This window comes from Schistocerca americana, chromosome 2, assembly GCF_021461395.2.
Source record: "Schistocerca americana isolate TAMUIC-IGC-003095 chromosome 2, iqSchAmer2.1, whole genome shotgun sequence".
In the NCBI taxonomy this organism is placed as follows: domain Eukaryota; kingdom Metazoa; phylum Arthropoda; class Insecta; order Orthoptera; family Acrididae; genus Schistocerca; species Schistocerca americana.
In genome coordinates this window covers 259532135-259554509 of record NC_060120.1, presented here as the reverse complement: position 1 = coordinate 259554509, position 22375 = coordinate 259532135, and the positions used below count along the sequence as shown (strand labels likewise).

Here is a 22375-nt window from a genome sequence, read left to right as displayed (position 1 = left end):
CTTCATGAAATCCTCCCCACTCCACCAAGAGTGTCTTTCCGCCGTCCACCTAACCTTCGCAACCTCTTAGTTCATCCCTATGAAATCCCCAAACCACCTTCCCTACCCTCTGGCTCCTACCCCTGTAACCGCCCCCGGTGTAAAACCTGTCCCATGCACCCTCCCACCACCACCTATTCCAGTCCTGTAACCCGGAAGGTGTACACGATCAAAGGCAGAGCCACGTGTGAAAGCACCCACGTGATTTACCAACTGACCTGCCTACACTGTGAAGCGTTCTATGTGGGAATGACCAGCAACAAACTGTCCATTCGCATGAATGGACACAGGCAGACAGTGTTTGTTGGTAATGAGGATCACCCTGTGGCTAAACATGCCTTGGTGCACGGCCAGCACATCTTGGCACAGTGTTACACCGTCCGGGTTATCTGGATACTTCCCACTAACACCAACCTGTCAGAACTCCGGAGATGGGAACTTGCCCTTCAGCATATCCTTTCTTCTCGCTATCCGCCAGGCCTCAATCTCCGCTAATTTCTAATTTCAATTTGCCGCCGCTCATACCTCACCTGTCTTTCAACTTCATCTTTGCCTCTGTACATCCGCCCCGACTGACATCTCTGCCCAAAAAATGCCCAAACTCTTTGCCTTTACAAATGTCTGCTTGTGTCTGTGTATGTGTGGATGGATATGTGTGTGTGTGCGAGTGTATACCTGTCCTTTTTCTCCCCTAAGGTAAGTCTTTCCGCTCCCGGGATTGGAATGACTCCTTACCCTCTCCCTTAAAACCCATATCCTTTTGTCTTTCCTTCTCCTTCCCTCTTTCCTGACGAGGCAACCATTGGTTGCGAAAGCTAGAATTTTGTGTGTATGTTTGTGTTTGTTTGTGTGTCTATCGACCTGCCAGCGCTTTTGTTTGGTAAGTTTCATCATCTTTCTTTTTAGATATATTTTTCCCACGTGGAATGTTTCCCTCTATATATATATATATATATATATATATATATATATATATATAGGTTTTTCTCTCTCTCTCTCTCTCTCTCTCTCTCTCTCTCTCTCTCTAATTGCTAATCAGGGAAAAGTGAAGAAAGAGAAATAAAAAGGAAAAAGAGAGACCTATGTCCCTTCTTTAACTTTTCTCCCATTTTGTGTTTTATCTATTTACAAGGAAATACTTTTTACTTCCAAATACAAAATATATAAAGCACATTTTGTTTTCACTTGTCATGCTCCTACAGTTGATTCAGTTTCAGCAATTAGCATGTATATTCTAGTATCCTGACCACGACTTGTAACAATATATAACTTTCTTGAGGAAATACAGGATACCTAAGAAGAAAAATAATATTATTTCTTTAAAACCTTAACAGCTTTCTGCAGAAAAGTGCGAGTCAATATACATGCTAATTGCTGAAACTGAAACAACTGTAGGAGCACGACAAGTGAAAACAAAATGTGCTTTATGTATTTTGTATTTAGAAGTAAAAAGTATTTCCTTGTAAATAGATAAAACACATAGCTACTGGAACAAAGGAAATCTGTAAACTATTGATCAGATGAGATATGAGGTTTAAACAGTGGTTCTCAAGACTAAGTCCAGGGTATACAGAACAACATACTTTAAGGGTCTCACTTTGTTTTTAATTATGTCTTGTGTGAGGTGCTTAATTTGGCAGTTATTTGGTGGTTATATAATTAACATAACTGTGACAGAAGACCAGTATCAGTGTTTTTGTACATAATTATTGATTGTATTTCAGAGGAGAAGGAGAAACAACAACGTATTGAGCAGGAAAAGCGGAAAGAAGAGGAGAAAGAAGTTACTGAAGAGCAGGAAGAGGATGGCGAACAACCCGAGGAAAAATCCAGTAGCTCTAAAACCAAGCTAAAAGCCTCTGAAGTGTACACTGATGACAGTGGGTCAGACAGTGAGAAGTCTGAGAAGGAAGAAACTCAAAGGAGAAGCAGGAGTAGTAGTAGCAGCTCTCGGAGCAGTAGTGACTCGGAATCTGACAAGAAGTGAGTAGTTTTCTGATACTGTATACATTGACAGTCACTAGTTGCTGGTCTATAACTAAAAGCAGCTTATATAAATTGCATTTTTGTGTATCAGGTTTCTATACTGGGTGGTGCTTCCTTTAACTGTTTTTCCGCTTTGACTTGCACTTTTCTGCAGAAAGCTGTTAAGGTGTTTAAAGAAATGATATTATTTTCTTCTTAGGTATCCTGTATTTCCTCAAGAAAGTTATATATTATTACAAGTCGTGGTCAGGATACTAGAATATACATGCTAATTGCTGAAACTGAAACAACTGTAGGAGCATGACAAGTGAAAACAAAATGTGCTTTATATATTTTGTATTTGGAAGTAAAAAGTATTTCCTTGTAAATAGATAAAACACAAAAAGGGAGAAAAGTTAAAGAAGGGACATAGGTAAAGTATGAACAGAAAATTTGCTGCAATTACAGGCCAGGAGATTACAGTAGTTGAGATTCTAATTCTGAATAGTTGTAGAGAACCTAAAACTGTTGATAAGTGAAAAATGAGATCACAAAACGAGAAAGAACTTTAAGGTAAACATAGAAATGAAGGATAATGTGATGGCAGTAAATAAATAAACAGAAAAAAGGACAAGGGAACATGGGAAAAACAGTTAAAAAGATCAAAAAAACCACTTACATGGTGAAAGGTGGGGTTGGCTTGAGTAGAATTGATCAGGGGCAAGTATCTGCTGAAGTGTTAGTTCTCATAACTCAATAGCATGTATCACAAAAATGGTCAGCTATTAGATATTGGGTTTAAACGTCACTCATTCTTTAAGTCAAATAATATTATGATAAATTGCTTCTCACCACATAGAGGAGGCATTAAGTGCTAGATGGGAACATGAAAACAAGACTGTTGAAATTCAAGCTATCACAGGCCAACCTTTCAGTGACATAAATTATAATTGGGGTGATATGAAATGATGTATTGGTGCATACTTGGGAGTTGCCACAGTACCAAATGAGTATGTTTCAGTAATTGTGTGAATAAGTACTACTGGAGGTAGGAGGGTTGATTTAGATTCAAAACTTCGTTATCATAGTTGTGAACAATACTAAGTAATTAGGGTCATACTATTCTCATACTTCAGAATATTTTTAGTGGAGTTAGGTTGGGACAGGATGACGTGAGAGATAAGTTCAATATAGATAATTTTATGAAATTAAATAGTTAGAGTACTATTTAGTAAGTGTGCTTTTATCTCTCTGAAAGCCCAAGTCTCCAGGGAACTAACATTTATAATTTAGGAGACAAGGAGGGCACCCGTTGAATAGGAGAAGTGCTGAGTCATCTAAAGACACACACAAAAGACAATGAAAACTTCGTTAGTTTTCCGAATAAATCCTTTGCCAAGCTAAGAGTGCAAATGTTAGAGAGCCTTTGACGTGTGATTTGTAATGGATGAGAATAAGTGATAATGAAAATGTTATTGTTGATGAGCTTAATTTGAACATACCAAGAATGATGACATGAGGAAGTATTTTATAAATGTATGTGTAATGCTGAAGAAAATACAAGTGATAGTGTTGAGAAACATTTTACAACTTTTCACACAGAATTTATCATACCTTACAATTACCATTGTATGGAAATGCGGTGATGTTAAGAATGACTGACAAAGGCTAATCAAATTAAGTCAAGAAACCTTCCTAGTAGTTGTGGGCCTTGAACAAGTCTTCGACAAAGTAAGATGGAATAAAATGTTCACAATCCTTAGAAAAATTTGTATAAAGAACAGAGCCAGACAAACCTTCTAGAAGGTCTACAAAATCTGATTGCATTGTTAATGTGATCGATGAAACCATAGTATAACTGATTCAGCTTCTTTCCTTAAGAAAGCATCAAGAAAAATTAGTATATAATAATTTATATTACTATAAGTAAATTGCTGCAGACAGTCTAAAATAACAAGCACTTCAGTCAAACCACAGTGAAACATCGTAGGATAAACCACATGGATATACAGTATACATGCAAAACCCTCAAACTTTTGTGGAGAATTTTGCAGCACATCATAATAGATTGAACTATACCACACCGTGTGAAAAAGCATATCACTTATGATCAATTCTTCTGTCACATCTGTGTTTTGGAACTCTGCAGTTGTGCATTTGTTAAGCTGCGAAATGGAAGTAAAAATACTTACTGCTGAAAATTGCGCGCGCGCGCGCACACACACACACACACACACACAATTTACATGTATGAGAAAATCTTTTTATTTTTAACTGTATCATGTTTCTATAAGTCATTTTTAGTATGCTGTACCTATTTATGTCTATGCTTATACATAATTCAATGGTTTTAGGTCAGTATCCAGTACAAAAACGAAGAAAGTTAACTTTGTAACCAAAAAAGAAGACTTAAGTAAAATAAGGTTATCTAGGCATAAGATGGAGAGGTACGTATTTAGTCTCAGCATGAACATAATTAAAGCCTGATGAGTGTCGTTGGTCTTCAAAACTTACTGCTGGGTCATTCCATGCCAAGTGGTCTAAACCTTCCCACCATCATGTCTCCAATTTTCTTCAAATTTTATCTGTAGCACTAGTCAAGTGCTAAATTAAGTTTCTCAAGATTTCAAGCCTCTAGCTGCAATACTTGCTGATCTACACCCCCTTGTCTGAAGGGTAGTAAGTTCGCATGCGCGCGACATCAGACAAAATGCCATTTTTGGGGTCTCATAAAATTGAAACCAATTCATAAGAATGGTTAGTAAGATGAGAACCTGTACAGTTTTTTGTGCTGATTCAAACGAAATTAATTATAAGATTACTGATGCAAAATCCGGTCAAACAAGTCGACTCAAAGTGTACCCCTAATTCTGTCGTGACTTAATGCGACAAATTTTGACCAATATTCAGACTGCAATAATTTCCTTGCAGATAAAGATATGGACTTGAACTTTTTACCAAGTCTTATCTTTGTGCTGGACATAATACAGCTGGATTTCCAACTACCCAGGCTTTATAGTCGCCTTGCAAAATCTCTTCAAATTTGGCAGTGTCAGCGCAAATGGCTTTATTTACCAAAGTTCAAAGCCCATTACTACAAAATAGTCAGCCTGGATTTAATTGTGAATAGTATCATCTGAAAGAGAAACTCTTGCTCTACAAGATGGATATATTTTTCTTTTGCAACGCTTCCATTAAGTGCTTATTTACTCAGGTCAAAGTATCTTATATTTTGTGTGCGCAGTGCCCTGCGTTGGTCCATGATGGCTGAGCCATTACTGGTTATCACAATAAAACCAGCATCCCCATCGCCATAGGGGCCACGCCCGATAGCCATGCAGTAACAGCCACGGGTGGGTATCTTTACTGCAGGTTCCCAAGCCTGATTACAGGGTGTCTTTACCACAGGATCCCAAGCCTGATTGTGGGTTTCTTTATGCAGGTTCCCAAGCCTGTCTTCCTCAGTTACTTCATCATTCTGGAAGCATCGTTGATTTGCAAGAGAATGCTTTCAGGAAAACTGTATTGCCGACCAGATGATGTCACTGATGGAGCTGGAATAACACCAATGATAAGTTGTTCTGGAATCCAGCAAGTATCACGTCTTAAGGGCCAATAAAATGAACTTGCAGGACCATGAGGATGCATAAAGCTTATGAAAGCATCTTTCTGTTCGACTGAGATTTCAACGATGTTTCCAATCCACCATTTCTTTTCATAAATGCAAGCAACATACTGCCCAGGCTGAAGATCCATGACTTGAACTACTACTTCAGCAGCACTAATTTTGGCCAAAAAAGATGTCGCATCATTAGAAACTCTACTGACCTTAATTGTCGTCATATCAATGGGCAAAAAATGGTGGTTTTCTCTTGTGCCAGCTAGAGTGTGCCCTTGCAGGAATCTTTCTTCTTGAGAAGCTTTTTCTTCTTCAACTTCCTCTTTGCTGATGAAAAAGAATTTGATTCCATTGATATTATCATTGCAGAAGTTGAAAAGATCTTTGGGTGTTAGAATCTGGTTTTCATATGGACGTTGCAAACTTGCTCTTGCTGCCAACCGTTTTGTTGTGCCTCCAATGCCATCACAAGGCGACTTTCCATGGCTTGTTCCAAAGAAATTCCATTCTGCTGTTATTTCAAAATCTTCTTTGTGATAGCATAAGTTGAGAAAATTCTTGAAATTCTTATATTGTGCAGCTGAACCATCACTGAAGTAGTGGATGTGGCTTATTTTGGAAAATTGCATCTTCAGGTAATTGATTACTTTTCCAATGTAAACATGGACAGTAATCGTATCGTGTCGAAGGCAGTCACTAATAACACAAAGATTCACACATTGCACCTCTTCGTTTTCACAGTAGTAGACTACAAATGGATGAACTGTTGCTTGACTGTTTTCCCAGTGAAAGCCTTGCACTGCATCTTGAACAATAAATGAATAGTTTTCAGCAAAATCCATTAGTATTATGAATTCGCCTTCTTTCAAATCAGTTTTGAGAGCTTTCAGGTGCTGGCTTTGATGCTTGGCAATGTAGTGATGACAAGACAGGTTCCAAATTTTTGCTGCAATATCTTCAACATACTCTTCTGTTGAAAGCTGCTTTGTTTCTAAAGTATCCCTGTCGGTATGAATCCATTGTTTGTACTCAATCAGTTCTTCAGGGTCATTATCTTCAAAATATGTTGCAATAACTGCTTCTACACCTTCTGGACCAGGGCAGTTTTCACAACGATGAAGCATACAATCCTTGTTTTCCAAGCTGCAAACAGCTTTGCTAAGAATTTCCTTGTAGTCTTCATTGATTGATGCACCAGTGAGCATAAGCTTGACATTTTGGTGTATTGTACAGACACAAACTGAGTGCATTCCAGCAGAGCCAACTGTAACACACCATTTTGGTCTAAGCTCGCAAAACTTTGAGAAGCCAATTTCTGGTCCATTTTGCTTCTGATAAGACACGTACATTTCCTTCAAATTGCAAAGCAACAACCGCTTTTGCTTGTACACCTTTGTTCCTGAAATTCTCACAGGCACACAGTCTTTCTTCCCTGGACAAAGTCTGCTGAATTCGTCATCTTGAAAAAAGTCATGTACTTTCTGGACAACTTCATCTGAAAGCTTCCTTCCTTGCCGATTTGCTGGAAAAGCTAGAACACCTTGCTCATTCTTCAGTTTTCTCGCTTGCTTTACCATTCTTTCTGATACATTAAATGCTGTTGTCGTATCTTTAATTGTCCAGCTTCTTGGAACCAAGGTCAATATTTGAACTTTTGTCCTACGATTTGACACTTTACATTTTTCTTTCAACTCTTCTATAAGATTATCAAGATCTGCACAATTATTGCATGGGCGACTTTTACTTGAACTTGGCTGTTCATCGTAATTGATTCCTACAGCAGCAGCAATTTGATTCCCAATTAAACTTTGTGCATCCAAGATCTTTCTTTTTGCATAGCTTTGCTTATCTCTTTTACTTAGTTGTCTTCTTTTCAATGGTGAAGCACCAATAAATGATAAACTTTTGTTGATGGCTGGTTCAGTTTCATCCGTTGTGAAATCTTGTTCAGATTGGGTTGATAGTGATGATGAATCTTCTAGCTTTTGGTTCAGTGCCGACATGCAGCGAGGGCAAAGCTTCTGACCAGGTTTTATATCAATCACTTCTTTTTTCTTTAACAGGCAAAGTTTGGCAGCTGTTTCATTATCAAGCAGTCTAAGTCCAGCTTTTACATTGTGATTCCTCTTCTTGAATGGATTGCAACATTTCTTTTGCATCGCTTGATATTCATGTAGGAAGAGGGCTTCATGGTGGAAGCAAATGATGGAATTTTCGTCAAGTTTGGCTTCTGAACGCGAAACAAGCAATTTCTGGTCACATTCTGTGAAATCACTAAACGCTTTGAATCCAGTCTTCTTAGCATAGAAGATAACATGGCACTTCGATGCAGCAGCATCTTTTCCAATTGAACAGGGGGCCAACGATTCTTCTTCTTCATTAACTTCTGACATCTCTCACTGGCCAATCACTGAATAAAACACGAATGAAATATCCAATTATATCAGTAATTCTAAGTGACTATTAAGATTCAAATTCCTAGAAATGAAGAAAAATTAGTGCATCGCGCATACAAAATATAACAACTTTGATGTGAGTTAATGAGTACTTAATGGTCGCGTTGCAAAAAAAACAAATGTCAGTCTTGTAGAGCAAGAGTTTCTCTTTTAGGTGATACTATTCACAAGCAGATTCAGGCCAACTATTTTTTAGTAATTGGCTTGAAACTTTGGTAAATTTTACCGTTTGTGCTGACACTGCCTAATTTGAAGAGATACTGCAGGGCGACCATATGGCCTGGATCATTGCAAATCCGGCTGCATTATGTCTAGCACAAGCATGAAGCTTGGCCAAAAGTTCAAGTCCATATCTTCAACTGCAAGGAAATCATTGCAGTCTTAATATTGGTCAAAATTTGTCGCGTTGTGTCACGACAAATTTTGAAGTATACTTTGAGTCGAGTTATTTGACCGGGGTTTGCATGAGTAATGTTATACATAATTTCGTTGGAATCAGCAAAAAAAACTGTACAGGGTCGCATCTTACTAACCATTCTTATGAATTAGTTTCGATTTTATTAGACTCCAAATATGACATTTTTTTTATGTTGCATGCACACGGACTAAGTACACTTCAGACAAGGGGGTCTAGATCAGCAGCTATTGCAGCTAGAGGCCTGAAATCTTGGGAAACTTACTTCAACACTTGACTAAAGCTACAGTTAAAATTTGACGAAAATTGGAGACCATGATGGTGGGAACTTTTTTCAGTTTTAGACCACTTGGTGTGGAATGACCCTGCTGCATGAAACCTGTAATAGCTTACTTCTTATGTGCTGCTCTTCAGCTTAGCTCTGTTTATTATAGAAACCAAGCTTTTCTTTTCATATAAAAAGAAAAGGAAGGAACTGTATAGTTGCTCATAATTAAAGCATTGTTTGGTTGTTATATCCTACTCGAGATGCTGTTGTGTGTGAGCTGTCAAAAGTTGTAGTTGTGAAACATGTTTGTAATTTGTATCCAGATTAAGGAAAGTGAATGGAAGTCTGATATGTTGGGAGGATTCTGGGCTAGTGAACTGCACATTCTAATGTAAACACATTCCAGGTGTGTTTTCTTTTCATTCATTGTTATTGTCCTTAAAGTGGTTTTATTCTGTCCTCAGTCTTTCGCTTGCTTTTGCTGTTAACATTTTCATCCTTATGCAGCAGTTACACCCAGTTTCCATTATGTCTTTTGAAAGTTCTAGTTTTTATCTGCCGATACTATTTATCTCTTATTGATACTTTCAGCTCTTGGGATAACTAATTCCTGATTGCTATGGTGTATCACTAACCTGCCCCTCCCTCTGGTATGTGTTTTTCAGGCTTTTATTGTATGTTGTTGTTGTTGGTGGTGGTGGTGGTGGTGGTGGTGGTGGTGGTCAGTATTCTGATACAGCTCTCCTCGATAGCCTACAGCTCTCCTCGATAGCCTATCCTGTGCAAGCCTTGTCACATCTGCAAAACTGCATAACCGCTGCAACTTGCAGCAGTTTGAATCTGATTACAGCAGTCAAGCCTTGGTTCCCTTATTCTATTTCTATCATCTATACTTTGCTCCAGTACCTAATTGCCGATTCCTTGGTGTTTCAGGATGTGATGTGTCCTATCGGTTCATCTTTTGCTGTAGTAAAGGTGTGCCGTAAGTGAAATGACATAGTTCCGGAGACTTCACTGGTCTCGTACAGATACGATTTTATGTTTATAGACTGAAGCAGTGAGTGATGCTGAGGTACTACTCCAGAACATGGAGCTCTTTGATGATTCTGTTTGTGTGTAAGGCAGAATTAAAGTAGACTGGAGCAGCAGTGAGAATTTGGGTTGAGGAGGGCGGCATGCCAGGATAATCAGTGCAGTTTTGTGAGCCACTGTGCCAAGGTGTCTTAGTGGCTACAACATTTACATAGTGAATACCCAGCTTCCATTCCTGGCCTCGGTACCAATTTTCACTTCTTTAAGTCCATGTACCTTGTGCCATAAATTTATGTTTGTACTATTTGTCATCCACATTTCACTTCCATTTGAGGCTACATTCCGTCAAATAACTTCATAAAAGACTTCCTAACATTTGAATTTATATTCATTCAGAAACAGTTTTCTTTCTAATGCCAGACTGTTTCTTGTGTATTCTTTTCTTCTTGCCCTGAAATAGACTCAACTTTCATTGGCGAAAATTCACAGATTGCAGTCAGGTTCAAATGTATCTACAGTTTACAGTGTAGTGACATTACGAAACAACACATTTGTTTTGTGCAAATGCAAATTGAAATAATAAAGAAATTGTTATTAACAAATAAATATGTGAATGCACCTCTCTCAAGCTGCTGAAGGTCGAAGTATTTTTTTCGATCTAGGTTAGGTTAAGGAAAGGAAAGTATCAACAGTGTATGTAATGAGTGTAGATAATAACTGATCTCGAAACAATTCTTGGACACCTCTTAATTTATGTAGTTCGTTTAAAGGCATTTTATAGACACGTAGTGGCAGACTAAGAAAGGAAGATTCAAAGTATTTGCTGTGGATAGTTAAGTATGTTGATTTTGACAGCAGCCAATAATGATTGAACATCTCATACAAATGTACTCTCTTGGCTTGAGTAGCAGTAACTATATGATTAGCCAGCAAACACGTGCTTAAGCTGCTATGACAACTGCACGCACATTGATGACTAAAACATAAGCAAATATGTCATTTAGCAAGGCGATACTTGCGTCAATGGTTTCACGATTGTTTCGGTAGCTCACAGGTTGCATTCCGACTTACAGTGCGAAGGTTCTCAGATTGAAACCCAGGTCACTTCTCAAGAATTCCAATTCCAGTGTGTCTACTGAGGATGACAAAGGGCAAACCCATCCTCAGAGTTAAATGATAAATCATTTAAGCTGAGCTTTTGCTTGGACACGAAATATTGTGCAGTAGTTAGAACTGAGGTTGAGTGTCTTCTGAAACTAACCAAAAGAAACCAGCCACTGACCTGAATCTTTTAACATAAAGATTTTATTTTTGCAGGAAGCTTTCAGTTTTTGGTTGGATATTTGTTTAAAATAGATTTAGCAATAGTCTGCAGTTTAAAGTAGGTTTAGCAGTAGTCTGCAGAGCTGTCCACAAGGTATTGGCTTGCGTTGCCCCACTGAGAAAAGACTTCATCCAAATGCATATGGAAAAAATGACGTGACAATAACTCAGCATGGTTTTTATCAAATAGTGCATTTTACTGGTGTTTTAGGCACTGTTGGCTACACCCATATAACCATCCAATCTCCTGGTGGTGAAAGTGCAAAGATATTTAGCAACTGTTACAGGTGGTTTTTGTTAAAACTTACAAGCAGTCTCGTAATGTAAATGGACACACACACACACACACACACACACACACACACACACACACACACACAGGTTTAACTTTGACAGTTTCGGAGCCAGTGGCACTTCTGACAGAAGAGTTGAAGGGGAAGGAAGAGGGGTGAATGAAAAGGACTGGAGAGGTTTAAGAAAAGGGGTACAGTTTAGAAAAGTCACCTAGAACCCCAGGTCAGGGGAGACTTACCAGATGGGGTGAGTAGGAAAGACTGATTACTGGGGACTGCACTGAAAGAGATCCGAAAATCTGGAAGCTTAAAGGTGGAAAACAGAGTAATTTGCAAGACAGAGATCACTACTAAAACACCATGCACAAGTTAATAAGAGTGGAAAATCTAATTGCATTTTGTGTAACAGAGGTGGGAGGGGGGACAACAAAAAATAGGCCATAAAATGAGAGGTAGAAAACTAAAATGGAGTGAAAAAAGGTGTAGTTACTGTGAAGAAATGCTGAGATGAAAGGATGTAATGTAAATTAAGGCCAGGTGGGTGTCAAGAACCAAGGACAAGTTGTAACACTAGTTCCCACCTATGGAGTCCTGAGAAACTGGTGTCTGAGGGAAGAATCCAGATAGCGTGTATGGTGAGACAGGCACCGAGGTCATGGCTGTCATGTTGTAGAGCACACTCTGCAACAGGATATTATGTGTTGCCGGTATACACCCTCTGCCAGTGCCCATTCATCCTGACTGATAACTGTGTGGTAGTCTTGCCAATGTAAAAGGCTGAACAGTGTTTACATAACAGCTGGTATACGACGTGTTGTTTCTTAGGTGGCTCTCCCTTTGATAGTGTCCATTTTGCCAGTTACAGGACTGGAATCGATGGTGGTAGGAGGGTGCATAGGGCAAGTCTTGCAGCGGGTATAGTCACAGGGATAGGAGCTATGGGGTAGGGAGGTGTGTGCAGTAGGAGCGTATGGTCTGACAAGGATATTGTGGAGATGGGGAGGGGTTGGGGGGGGGGGGGGGGGAGACACGAAAAGCTATTGTAAGTGTGCTGAGAAAAATCTCTCACAGAATGAATCTCATTTCAGGACATGATTTTTAGGAAGTCATGGCTCTTACTGGGTGATAAGTGGTGTGCTCCAAGGTTGTTTTTTGGAAGGATCAGCAGTACCAGGATTGGATGTGATGACCTGGGAAAACTGCTTTTGAATTAGCCTGTTGTGATAATTACATCCAGTGAAGGCTGAGGTGAGAGTGCTTGTGTATTACTGTAAAGAGTCTGCATCCGAACAAATATGTTTGCCTCGAGTGCCAAGGCTCCGAACATGTGACGTGGAAAGGTTGACAACTGTCAGAATGTAAGTACTGTTGTTTGTTAGTAGTTTTAATGTGGATGGAAGTGTGTAGCAGGCCTTTTGTGAGGATGAGATCAGCATCAAGGAAAGTGCCATGGGATTCTGAATAGGACCATGTTAAATCTAATTGGGGGAAGATACTTAGAGATTCCAGCCTCACTATTACTCCATATGGCAATGATGTTGTATCTAAACCAAACCAGGGGCTGAAGGCTTATGGATCCAAGGAAAGCCCCTGCCAAGTGACCCATGAAAGGTTGACATAGGGAGGAGCCATCCTGGTTCCCATGGCCGTACCTCTGATCTGTTTGTATGTCTGCTGTCAGAGGTGAAGCAGTTGTTGGTAGGTATAAAGTTGATTAAGGTCAGGAGGATGTCATAGGTTTGGAATCAGGCAGGTGTTGACTGAGGGAATATTGAGCAGCAGACAGACAATGTACATGGGGATATTGGTGTAGAGGGAGATGGCATCAGTGGTGACAAGCAAGGTGAGTGGTGGGAGTGGGACGGGCACGGATTTCAGGCGATCTAGGAAATGGATGGTATCTTTAATATGGAAGGGAAGTCTTTGTGCTATGGGTTGCAGGTGCTGATCAACTAAGTCAGACGTACATTTTGTGGGTGCTTTGAAGCCAGCAACTGTAGGATGGCCAGGATGATTGGGTTTGTGGATCACATAGGAAGAAGGTAAAAGTTGGGGGTGCATGGATTGGGTGGGATAAGAAGTTCTATGGACTGAGGTGTAAGTCCATGTGAGATGCCGAAGATTTTTAGGAGGGACTGCAGGTCAGTTTAATCACAGGGATGGGATCTTGATGGCCGATGCTGTATGTAGAGGTGTCAGACAGCTGGCACAGACCTTCACTAGCATACGCCTGTCTGTCAAGTACCACAGTGGAAGAGCCATTGTCTGCTGGAAGGATAATGATGGAGTCATCAGCTTTTAGGGAACGTAGAGCCTGGAATTCTGTAGAAGACAGGTTAGTTGACATTATGTGTAAATAAAAAAAAGGTCCTTCACCAAAGCAGCATTGATAAATGCAGGTTTAGAGCTGAAAGTGAGACCCTTGGATATTACAGATGATTCAGGAGGGGAGTGTGCTTTAGACAAGAGTTACTTTACTGTTGTAACTGGTTCTTGTGATTGAGTTATTACTGGTCTTGGAGGCAGTTGTGAAAGCTGTGGGATATTAAGGAGGTTGGCCAAGCTCGGTTTGTAGGAGAGCAGTGGTGGTTGATGGTGCAACTGTTTGGGGGGAAAAAGAAAAAAAGATAGGGGAAGGTTGTGAAAGGAGACAAAATTTTAAAAATTGATCAGACAGAAAGTCACAGGAGATAAAGAAGTGCAGGGGATGGCAGTAAAAGTTGATCAGAGTGGTTTGGTGAAAAACACACACACAAAACATTAAAGAAGAACAGGGTAAGTGGAGGGTAGAAAAGAAAAAAAAACTGTCAAATTTGCAAATAAATCGACAAGATACTCGGGAGAAGGCCCTGCAGTGTAGTGAACTGTAGCTAAATTTGTAAATAACAGTGGAATTATTATATGCAAATTCACAAAAAACAAAAGTCCTGTCTAAGTGCACGAAAAGTGGTACAAAAAAAGATGTAGGGGCAAAGTGTTGATTAATCTGGGTGTTGCAGACAAATAAATGATGGGACCACTAGCACAAAAGGTAGAAAACAGATGATAGTTTGAAAAAGACAGATGACAACAATGATAGTTTGAAAAAGACAGATAACAGAGACTGACGAGAGGATTGCATGAGAAGGAATGATGGCCACAATGATCAGTCTCAGCCGCAGATGTTAATCAGCGCGTATTAAAATGTATTCAAAGTACTGCATATAACTTTGGGATGAAAATATGTCTACAATTCCAGTACTAACAGGAATCACAACGCAATGAGTGTTGAATTTAACAGTGTATCTCCATAAAAGCATTTATGCAATTTCCTTGTTGGCCTTAGTAAATTTATCTGGTTTTTGTGTTCTGTTGTGCCTACATATTGGTCTAGTATGATTTCCAGCAACAGATTTTTTTGCGTGGGGAATAATTTCAAGATCACTCCTATCTCTGTTTACTTTCCTCCACCTTTATAATGTGACATTTTCCTTGATAAATACTGTGTTCTTGTGATATACGGTTCGTATTTGTTGTCAGAGCACAATAATTGTCACTAGCAAGTTTTAGCCGTGTTGCTTAAGTGTGTTTCGTGCTAACAACAATGGCAATTCGTGGATGGAATAATATGTAAAAGGAACTAGGCAACTACACACCTGCAGCTGGCTGTTGTGTGTGACATAGAAACACACAACAGAAAACAGTATTTATACCAGTGTTTGAGCTTTTGCTCTTACCTTAGTAGAAGTATACACAGATTCACACACACACAACCACACACAGACACCCAAACACCATGCCTGTGGCCACAGCTGACTGTTTGTTATCAATAGCTATTGTCTGGGCAGGAGGCGATGTGGAAGGGGTAGGGAAGGACGCTCAAGGCGAGGAAGTGTTAGTTGGCTAGTGTGGTGCAGGTCTTGCCACAGATCACTTGGTGGCTGCACAACAAGACAGAGTTCAAAGTGTAGAGCATATGGGAGGTAGGGGGAGGAGAGGAAGCAGACTGTCTGCTCTCAGGAATGCCCACTACCAAACAGTGGCAAACTGCAAATTTGGCTATCCAGTAACCAAACATGCTGCATGCAACAACATAAATGACTGCAAGAGCTGCTTCACCATCTGAGCCATTTACATACACCCTTCCAGCACTAGTTTCTCTGAAGTGCATAGGTGAGAACTGTATCTCCAGCATAATACAGTGTTTTCGCAATCCTCTAGCCCTGAACTTCAGCTAACCTGTTTCCCAGTGCCCACCTCACCTCACACACACCTCACCGCCCTCTCCCTTTCTTTCTTCCCTCCGTGTCTCCCACCTAATCTTCCCCCTTTCATTTTGTTGTGCAGCTGCTGAGTCATCTGCAGAAAGACATGCCTCACACTATCCCACTAACACACACGCCTCATGCGTCCTTCCCTACACCTTCCCCACTGCTATCTGCCCAGACAACTGCTAGCGATAATCAACAATTTGTCTCGCTGTGGCCAGGGGCGTGTGCATTTTGGTTTGAGAGAGAGAGAATAGAGAGAATGTTATTTTCTTCTGCTGGAGAAAGAGCAAGAACTCAAAAGCTAGTTAATATGAATATTTTTTTCAGTCGATGTTCCTATGTGCCATGCGTCAGTTGACTGTTGGTGAGTGGATGCCTTTCATTTATTTTACATATGTATCATGCTGACTTAGACACCAATCTCCTTAGTTGGAACAAAGTTCAGTGTTACACAATAGAATGGAGTCCTAAATACTGTTCAATTTCTAAGCTAACATCAAAATTGACCTGTAGTCAGCACTGTTTAAGCAATCGGCCCTTAGTTTCTCATGTCCTTATCTAATTCCCTCAGCTTTGCTTGATTTAATTCAACTTCACTGTATTCCCCCCTCCCTTTCTTTTTTTACTTTTGTTGATACTCGTGACCTCTTTTTCACGACTTAATCTACTCTATACAGCATAGTAGCCCAGCCACAGAACAACAAAAAAGGTTGAATGGGGGGGGGGGGGGGGGGGGGGGATTGTGTAGCTGAAAAATTTTGTACAGTGGTAGGAGGGAGTGTCGTATACAAAAAATCCATGTCGGTGGGGTACGAACATCAAGGGGAGGGGGGGACCCTTGCTGTGTAAAGGTCACATTTTTGTTTTTCTGGGATATCTAGAAAATTATGGTTTCTAGCAAAAATGTTTCCTAGTGCAAAATTGAATTATCTTAAAATTGCCTGCAAAAAAAAAAGTCACATTAATTTTTTCTCTAGGACTAATAGTTTCGAAGTTGCAGGGGATTGAAAATCGCCGATTATTAAAAATCAAACAGTGGAAAGTCCAGGTTGGAATAGCATCAGTGTTGTGAAAAGGGAGTCGGTGTAATTCTCTGCACTGATAGAGGGGAAATTCTTAGTCCTTCTGTGCATCATCTCCAGCATTTTTCCAGGAGAGGCAATGTCCCCCACTACAAGCACTGCTCACTTTCCATTTTGCAGATGGACCTTACCCCCAGCATTTCCTGCCCAGTTCTCTTATGTGACTACAGTGGTTATATTGTGGAGTTACTTTCATTTTATTAAATGAGTGCTTATTTGCACTTTTTAAGTGAGCTATTATGTAAAGAAAGTTCAATCACTGGAGCTGTCACCTGTGTAATTAAACACATAGAAGAATCTATAATATAGGTAACATTCTGTCAGTAGTATCCGACAATGTCAATTTCATTGTCTTCGCTATCACTGGCTGGAATGCTTTTCAGCATGACAGTTATTGAACACATCATCCAAGCCTCAGCTCTTCCATCATCTGAGGAAGCCGAGAGGTGTAAATTGTCTCCCTCTGCAAGAATAAACCTGATGTAAACAAACACAAACGTGATGATTGGTCAGAAGCCATAGCACACGTGTGGTGTTACACTCTTGGAAGTAGATTCTACTTCTATATTAGATATATTATTACGTTAAATGAAACTTTTTAAGGTATTCAATTGTATTAACAGCCATCAACGTTTTTCTGAATCACGCATTAGCTACACAGTTTTTATTTAAAATATTGGGTACAGTCACAGCCTCTGCAGCATTGTACTTGGATTGTATGAAAATGGCTGAGCCTGCTTTCTGTTCCGTTGTGAAACACACATGTGGAATACAGTTAAAAAGTGCTGAGAAATAGGCTATTGTTAATGTTTTTCATAAATTTACGGAGATAATCAGTTTTGAAGTTTTCCCAGTCACTGTATGTAATACAGTTGATACATAAATCCACATCGTAAATGTAGTGCACTCGATAGCATAATGGAATGTTAACCAAATACAGCTGATGATTCTTTAGTTCAAATCTCCCCAGTATCATTCTTTGTTTCTCGTTCAGTTTGAAATACCTACATCTTGTAATTAGAAAACTCTTCATCATTTTTTATGAATAATACAAGTCTTCTTGTTTCTAATAACATATTGGATGCAAAATTCCTGTTTTCATTTCACATACGAATCCTTAATTATTAATGTTTTATGAAAGACTGTTCATAAAAGTTGCTTAAATTAAGAAAACATAACAATTTAATTTTTAAGCCAAAAACGAAAAACCAAATCCCCTTTATTTGGATTATCGTTTTAATACCAAAGAGGTAAATAAGTATGATAGAAAAATGAAAAACAATCATTTTCACATCATGGAGTACATCACACAAATGCTGCTTTTTTACATTTGCTACTGTACCATTACAATATGAACCCAACAGAACTGATCTGGAGCCAAGTTGGGGGATTTGGCCTGAGAAGTAACAAGATTGTTAAGTTGCCAGACATACTGGAACTAATGCAAGCAGCTTTTTCACATGTCACTGCCGAACACTGGCGGGATATAGAACAGCTCGTCATAAAACAAGGAGAGAAAATACGGCACCTGGTTGGCTTCGTGGACTCTGTTGTTGATAGGCTCATTATCAACGTAGCAGGTGACACTTCCAGAATTGAAATGTATTTATCAGATTCGGATAAGGAAAGGGCTAAGGGATTACCAGATGACTGACTGTAATTAATACCTTCAGTGGCTTCAGTATTCAACAGCACAGTGAAATCCCTGTAGATGCTTTTGCTTTACACACAGTTCCCTCAGAAAAATTACCCTATGTATAAGTTAGAAATTTTCATCACTCTTGTTTGTAATTAGAATACTGTGTCAGATGAGAACGAGTGCATTTTATGCTTCCTTTGTGGCCACCTAAGAAGTTTGCGGTAGTGCTGGAGTTTCTCGGAATACTGTTCCATTCTCTTTAAAAATTAAATGACGTTCAAAGCTATATTGTTTCTTTGCTCATCTCTTTTTTACATCTTAACTGCAACTGCTCACATCATTGCAGGGTAGGTGGAGCATTGGCTGGCCAGTGCTGTACAAGTTTAATGTGCCGGTAAAGCTGTTGTCCCGCCTTATCGCTCAGTCTTTGTATGTGTAACACAGCATAAAACACATCCTTATGATCGTACTTGACAGTACTGGTTACATCTTCACTTGCAATCCACATGAAACGAAATCCAATGAGATTCCAGCAGTCGTGGAAGAATACATGGTGTAATGTTTACATAGGTTTATTGTTATGATGAACAGAGTGTAAGTGCTATAGACCTTCAGATATTTCAACATAGGTCAAGCGGCTTGAACATGATCCATCAAACATATTCATACCCACCTTGGGAGAGGGGTATAGTGTGGATGAGTGGTAGGTGGCTTCACTCAGTGCAGTCCATCCTAGAAGTGCCAGCAGTTCCTGAATGGAAGAAATTTATGCATTCTACTAGTAACACAATTAATGGTGAGAGAAGTGCAGTAACTTTGTCATACATTAATTCACCACCAATTGACAATACAATTGCACAGCTTTACAGTACGCTACCAATGATAGACAGCAATGAGATGCCACATTTATCAATCCAATCACTTTACCACCAATGCTACAGAAGTCATGACATCAAACTTAACAGATTGTACGCTTGTCAGTCATTATTTATAGGAACACATTTTACATAAAAGCCTGCTTAACAACTGCAATAAGTACTCATTTAATAAACTGAAATTGGTCATTGAAGTTATTTTGTCTACTCTGTACAGGAAACACTGCAGAGGTACAGCTTGTCTGTAAACTGAAAAGTGAGCAGTGCTTCTTGTGGGTTAGGTTGCTTTTCCCGGAAGAATGCTAGTGCTGACGTACAAGATACTAAAAATGGATTTTCTCTCTAACAGTGCAGAACAGTGGACAGAGATTTGTGTAGATTCTGTCCCTATGTGGTTCTTGCATTAGTATTATTTGTAGAAAATAACCAACAACCATGCATGTTTGCACATTGTGTTGCCACTGATTATAATGTGTGCTGCAGAGGATTGGTATAACTTTGTGAAACACCCTGTAGTAACATCTTGTGATATAGTGAGGCAGATAGTGAAGAACTGACTCCTAACTTTACAACTTTTCAGCTGTCGAGGAGGGGAGTGCATAACCACAACCTGGTGACCCACCTTTCCTTGCGTTTCTACCTTCCACCAACATCCCTGCCACCCTGTTACACACCAGAACATAATTTATCCCCTCAAAATGATTCTAGTGCATTTAGAACTCGTATTCACATTTAATACTTGTTCTTTACACACTTCATTTAACAGTAAAAAATTAATTTTATACCATTAAAACACTGGTTTTTGTAATATGTGATTTTTTCCAACCCTGCAATGCAGAAATCTTTAGTCCTAGAGACAAATTTATTTTTTGCAAAATTTAATGTGGTGTAATTTTGTACTGGGAATCATTTTCACCAGAAGCTGCAGTTTGAGTTATTCAAGAAAAACATGAAAAGTGACCATTAAATGTCCCCATCCCCACACTCATACCCCACCAGAGGGATTTTTAGTATGTTGTTCATAACACACCCCTACCACTGTAAAAAAAGTTTGTGGTTATGAGTTCCCTCCCACCCCAATTTTCCTTCGTTGATTGGACTGTAGCTTCTGTATCCTCTGCCATCTCTGACAGAATAACAATGTTGTTGACAAGCCTCAAAGTTTTAATTTTTGTTTCTCAAACTTTGTTGTTTTTGTTGTTGTTGTGGTCTTCAGTCCTGAGACAGTTTGATGCAGCTCTCCATGCTACTCTATCCTGTGCAAGCTTCTTCGTCTCCCAGTACGTACTGCAGCCCACATCCTTCTGAATCTGCTTAGTGTATTCATCTCTTGGTCTCCTTCTACGATTTTTACCCTCCACGCTGCCCTCCAATACTAAATTGGTGATCCCTTGATGCCTCAGAACATGTCCTACCAACTGATCCCTTCTTCTAGTCAAGTTGTGCCACAAATTTCTCTTCTCCCCAATCCTATTCAATACCTCCTCATTAGTTATGTGACCTACCCATCTAAACTTCAGCATTCTTCTGTAGCACCACATTTCGAAAGCTTCTATTCTCTTCTTGTCCAAACTATGTATCGTCCATGTTTCACTTCCATACGTGGCTACACTCCATACAAATACTTTCAGAAACGACTTCCTGACACTTAAATCTATATTCGATGTTAACAAATTTCTCTTCTTCAGAAACACTTTCCTTGCCATTGCCAGTCTACGTTTTATATCCTCTCTACTCTGACCATCATCAGTTATTTTGCTCCCCAAATAGCAAAACTCCTTTACTACTTTCAGTGTCCCATTTCCTAATCTAATTCCCTCAGCATCACCCGACTTAATTCAACTACATTCCATGATCCACGTTTTGCATTTGTTGTTGTTCATCTTATACCCTCCTTTCAAGACACTATCCATTCCGTTCAACTGCTCTTCCAAGTTCTTTGCTGTCTCTGACGGAATTACAATGTCATTGGCAAACCTCAAAGTTTTTATTTCTTCTCCGTGGATTTTAATACCTACTCCAAATTTTTCTTTTGTTTCCTTCACTGCTTGCTCAATATACAGATTGAATAACATCAGGGAGAAGCTACAACCCTGTCTCACTCCCTTCCCAACTACTGCTTCCCTTTCATGCCCCGCGACTCTTATAACTGCCATCTGGTTTCTGTACAAATTGTAAATAGCCTTTTGCCACCTTCAGAATTTGAAAGAGTGTGTTCCAGTCAACTGATCTTCCCCGAGGTCGGCTTCTACTAGTTTTTCCATTCGTCTGTTAAGAATTCGCGTTAGTATTTTGCAGCTTTGACTTATTAAACTGATAGTTCGGTAATTTTCACATCTGTCAACACCTGCTTTCTTTGTGATTGGAATTATTATATTCTTCTTGAAGTCTGAGGGCATTTCGCTTGTCTCATATATCTTGCTCACCAAATGGTAGAGTTTTGTCAGGACTGGCTCTCCCAAGGCCGTCAGTAGTTCCAATGGAATGTTGTCTACTCCCGGGGCCTTGTTTCGACTCAGGTCTTTCAGTGCTCTGTCAAACTTTTCACGCAGTATCGTATCTCCCATTTCATCTACATCCTCTTCCATTTCCATAATATTGTCCTCAAGTACATCGCCCTTGTATAGACCCTCTATATACTCCTTCCACCTTTCTGCTTTCCCTTCTTTGCTTTGAACTGGGTTTCAATCTGAGCTCTTGATATTCATACAAGTGGTTCTCTTTTCTCCAAAGGTCTCTTTAATTTTCCTGTAGGCAGTATCTATCTTACCCCTATCTTACAAGCCTCTACATCCTTACATTTGTCCTCTAGCCATCCCTGCTTAGCCATTTTGCACTTCCTGTTGATCTCATTTTCGAGGCATTTATATTCCTTTTTGCCTGCTTCATTTACTGAATTTTTGTATTTTCTCCTTTCATCAATTAAATTCATTCTCTCTTCTGTTACCCAAGGATTTGTAGCAGCCCTCGTCTTTTCACCTACTTTATCCTCTGCTGCCTTCACTACTTCATCCCTCAAAGCTATCCATTCTTCTTCTACTGTATTTCTTTCCCCCTTTCCTGTCAATCGTTCCTTATGCTCTCCTTGAAACTCTGTACAACCTCTGGTTTAGTCAGTT

The 22375-nt window shown here is 39.5% G+C and overlaps 1 protein-coding gene across 1 annotated transcript in view; it reads left to right on the top strand.

The window, feature by feature from the left end:
• Positions 1–22375, top strand: part of LOC124591253 (RNA polymerase-associated protein RTF1 homolog) — a 142171-nt gene that overhangs the window by 23602 nt on the left and 96194 nt on the right. Inside the window, exons 5-6 of the mRNA XM_047131720.1 lie at positions 1764–2022; positions 4359–4451. Of these exons, the coding sequence (XP_046987676.1) occupies positions 1764–2022; positions 4359–4451 (352 nt within the window). The remainder of the gene's footprint in view (positions 1–1763; positions 2023–4358; positions 4452–22375) is intronic.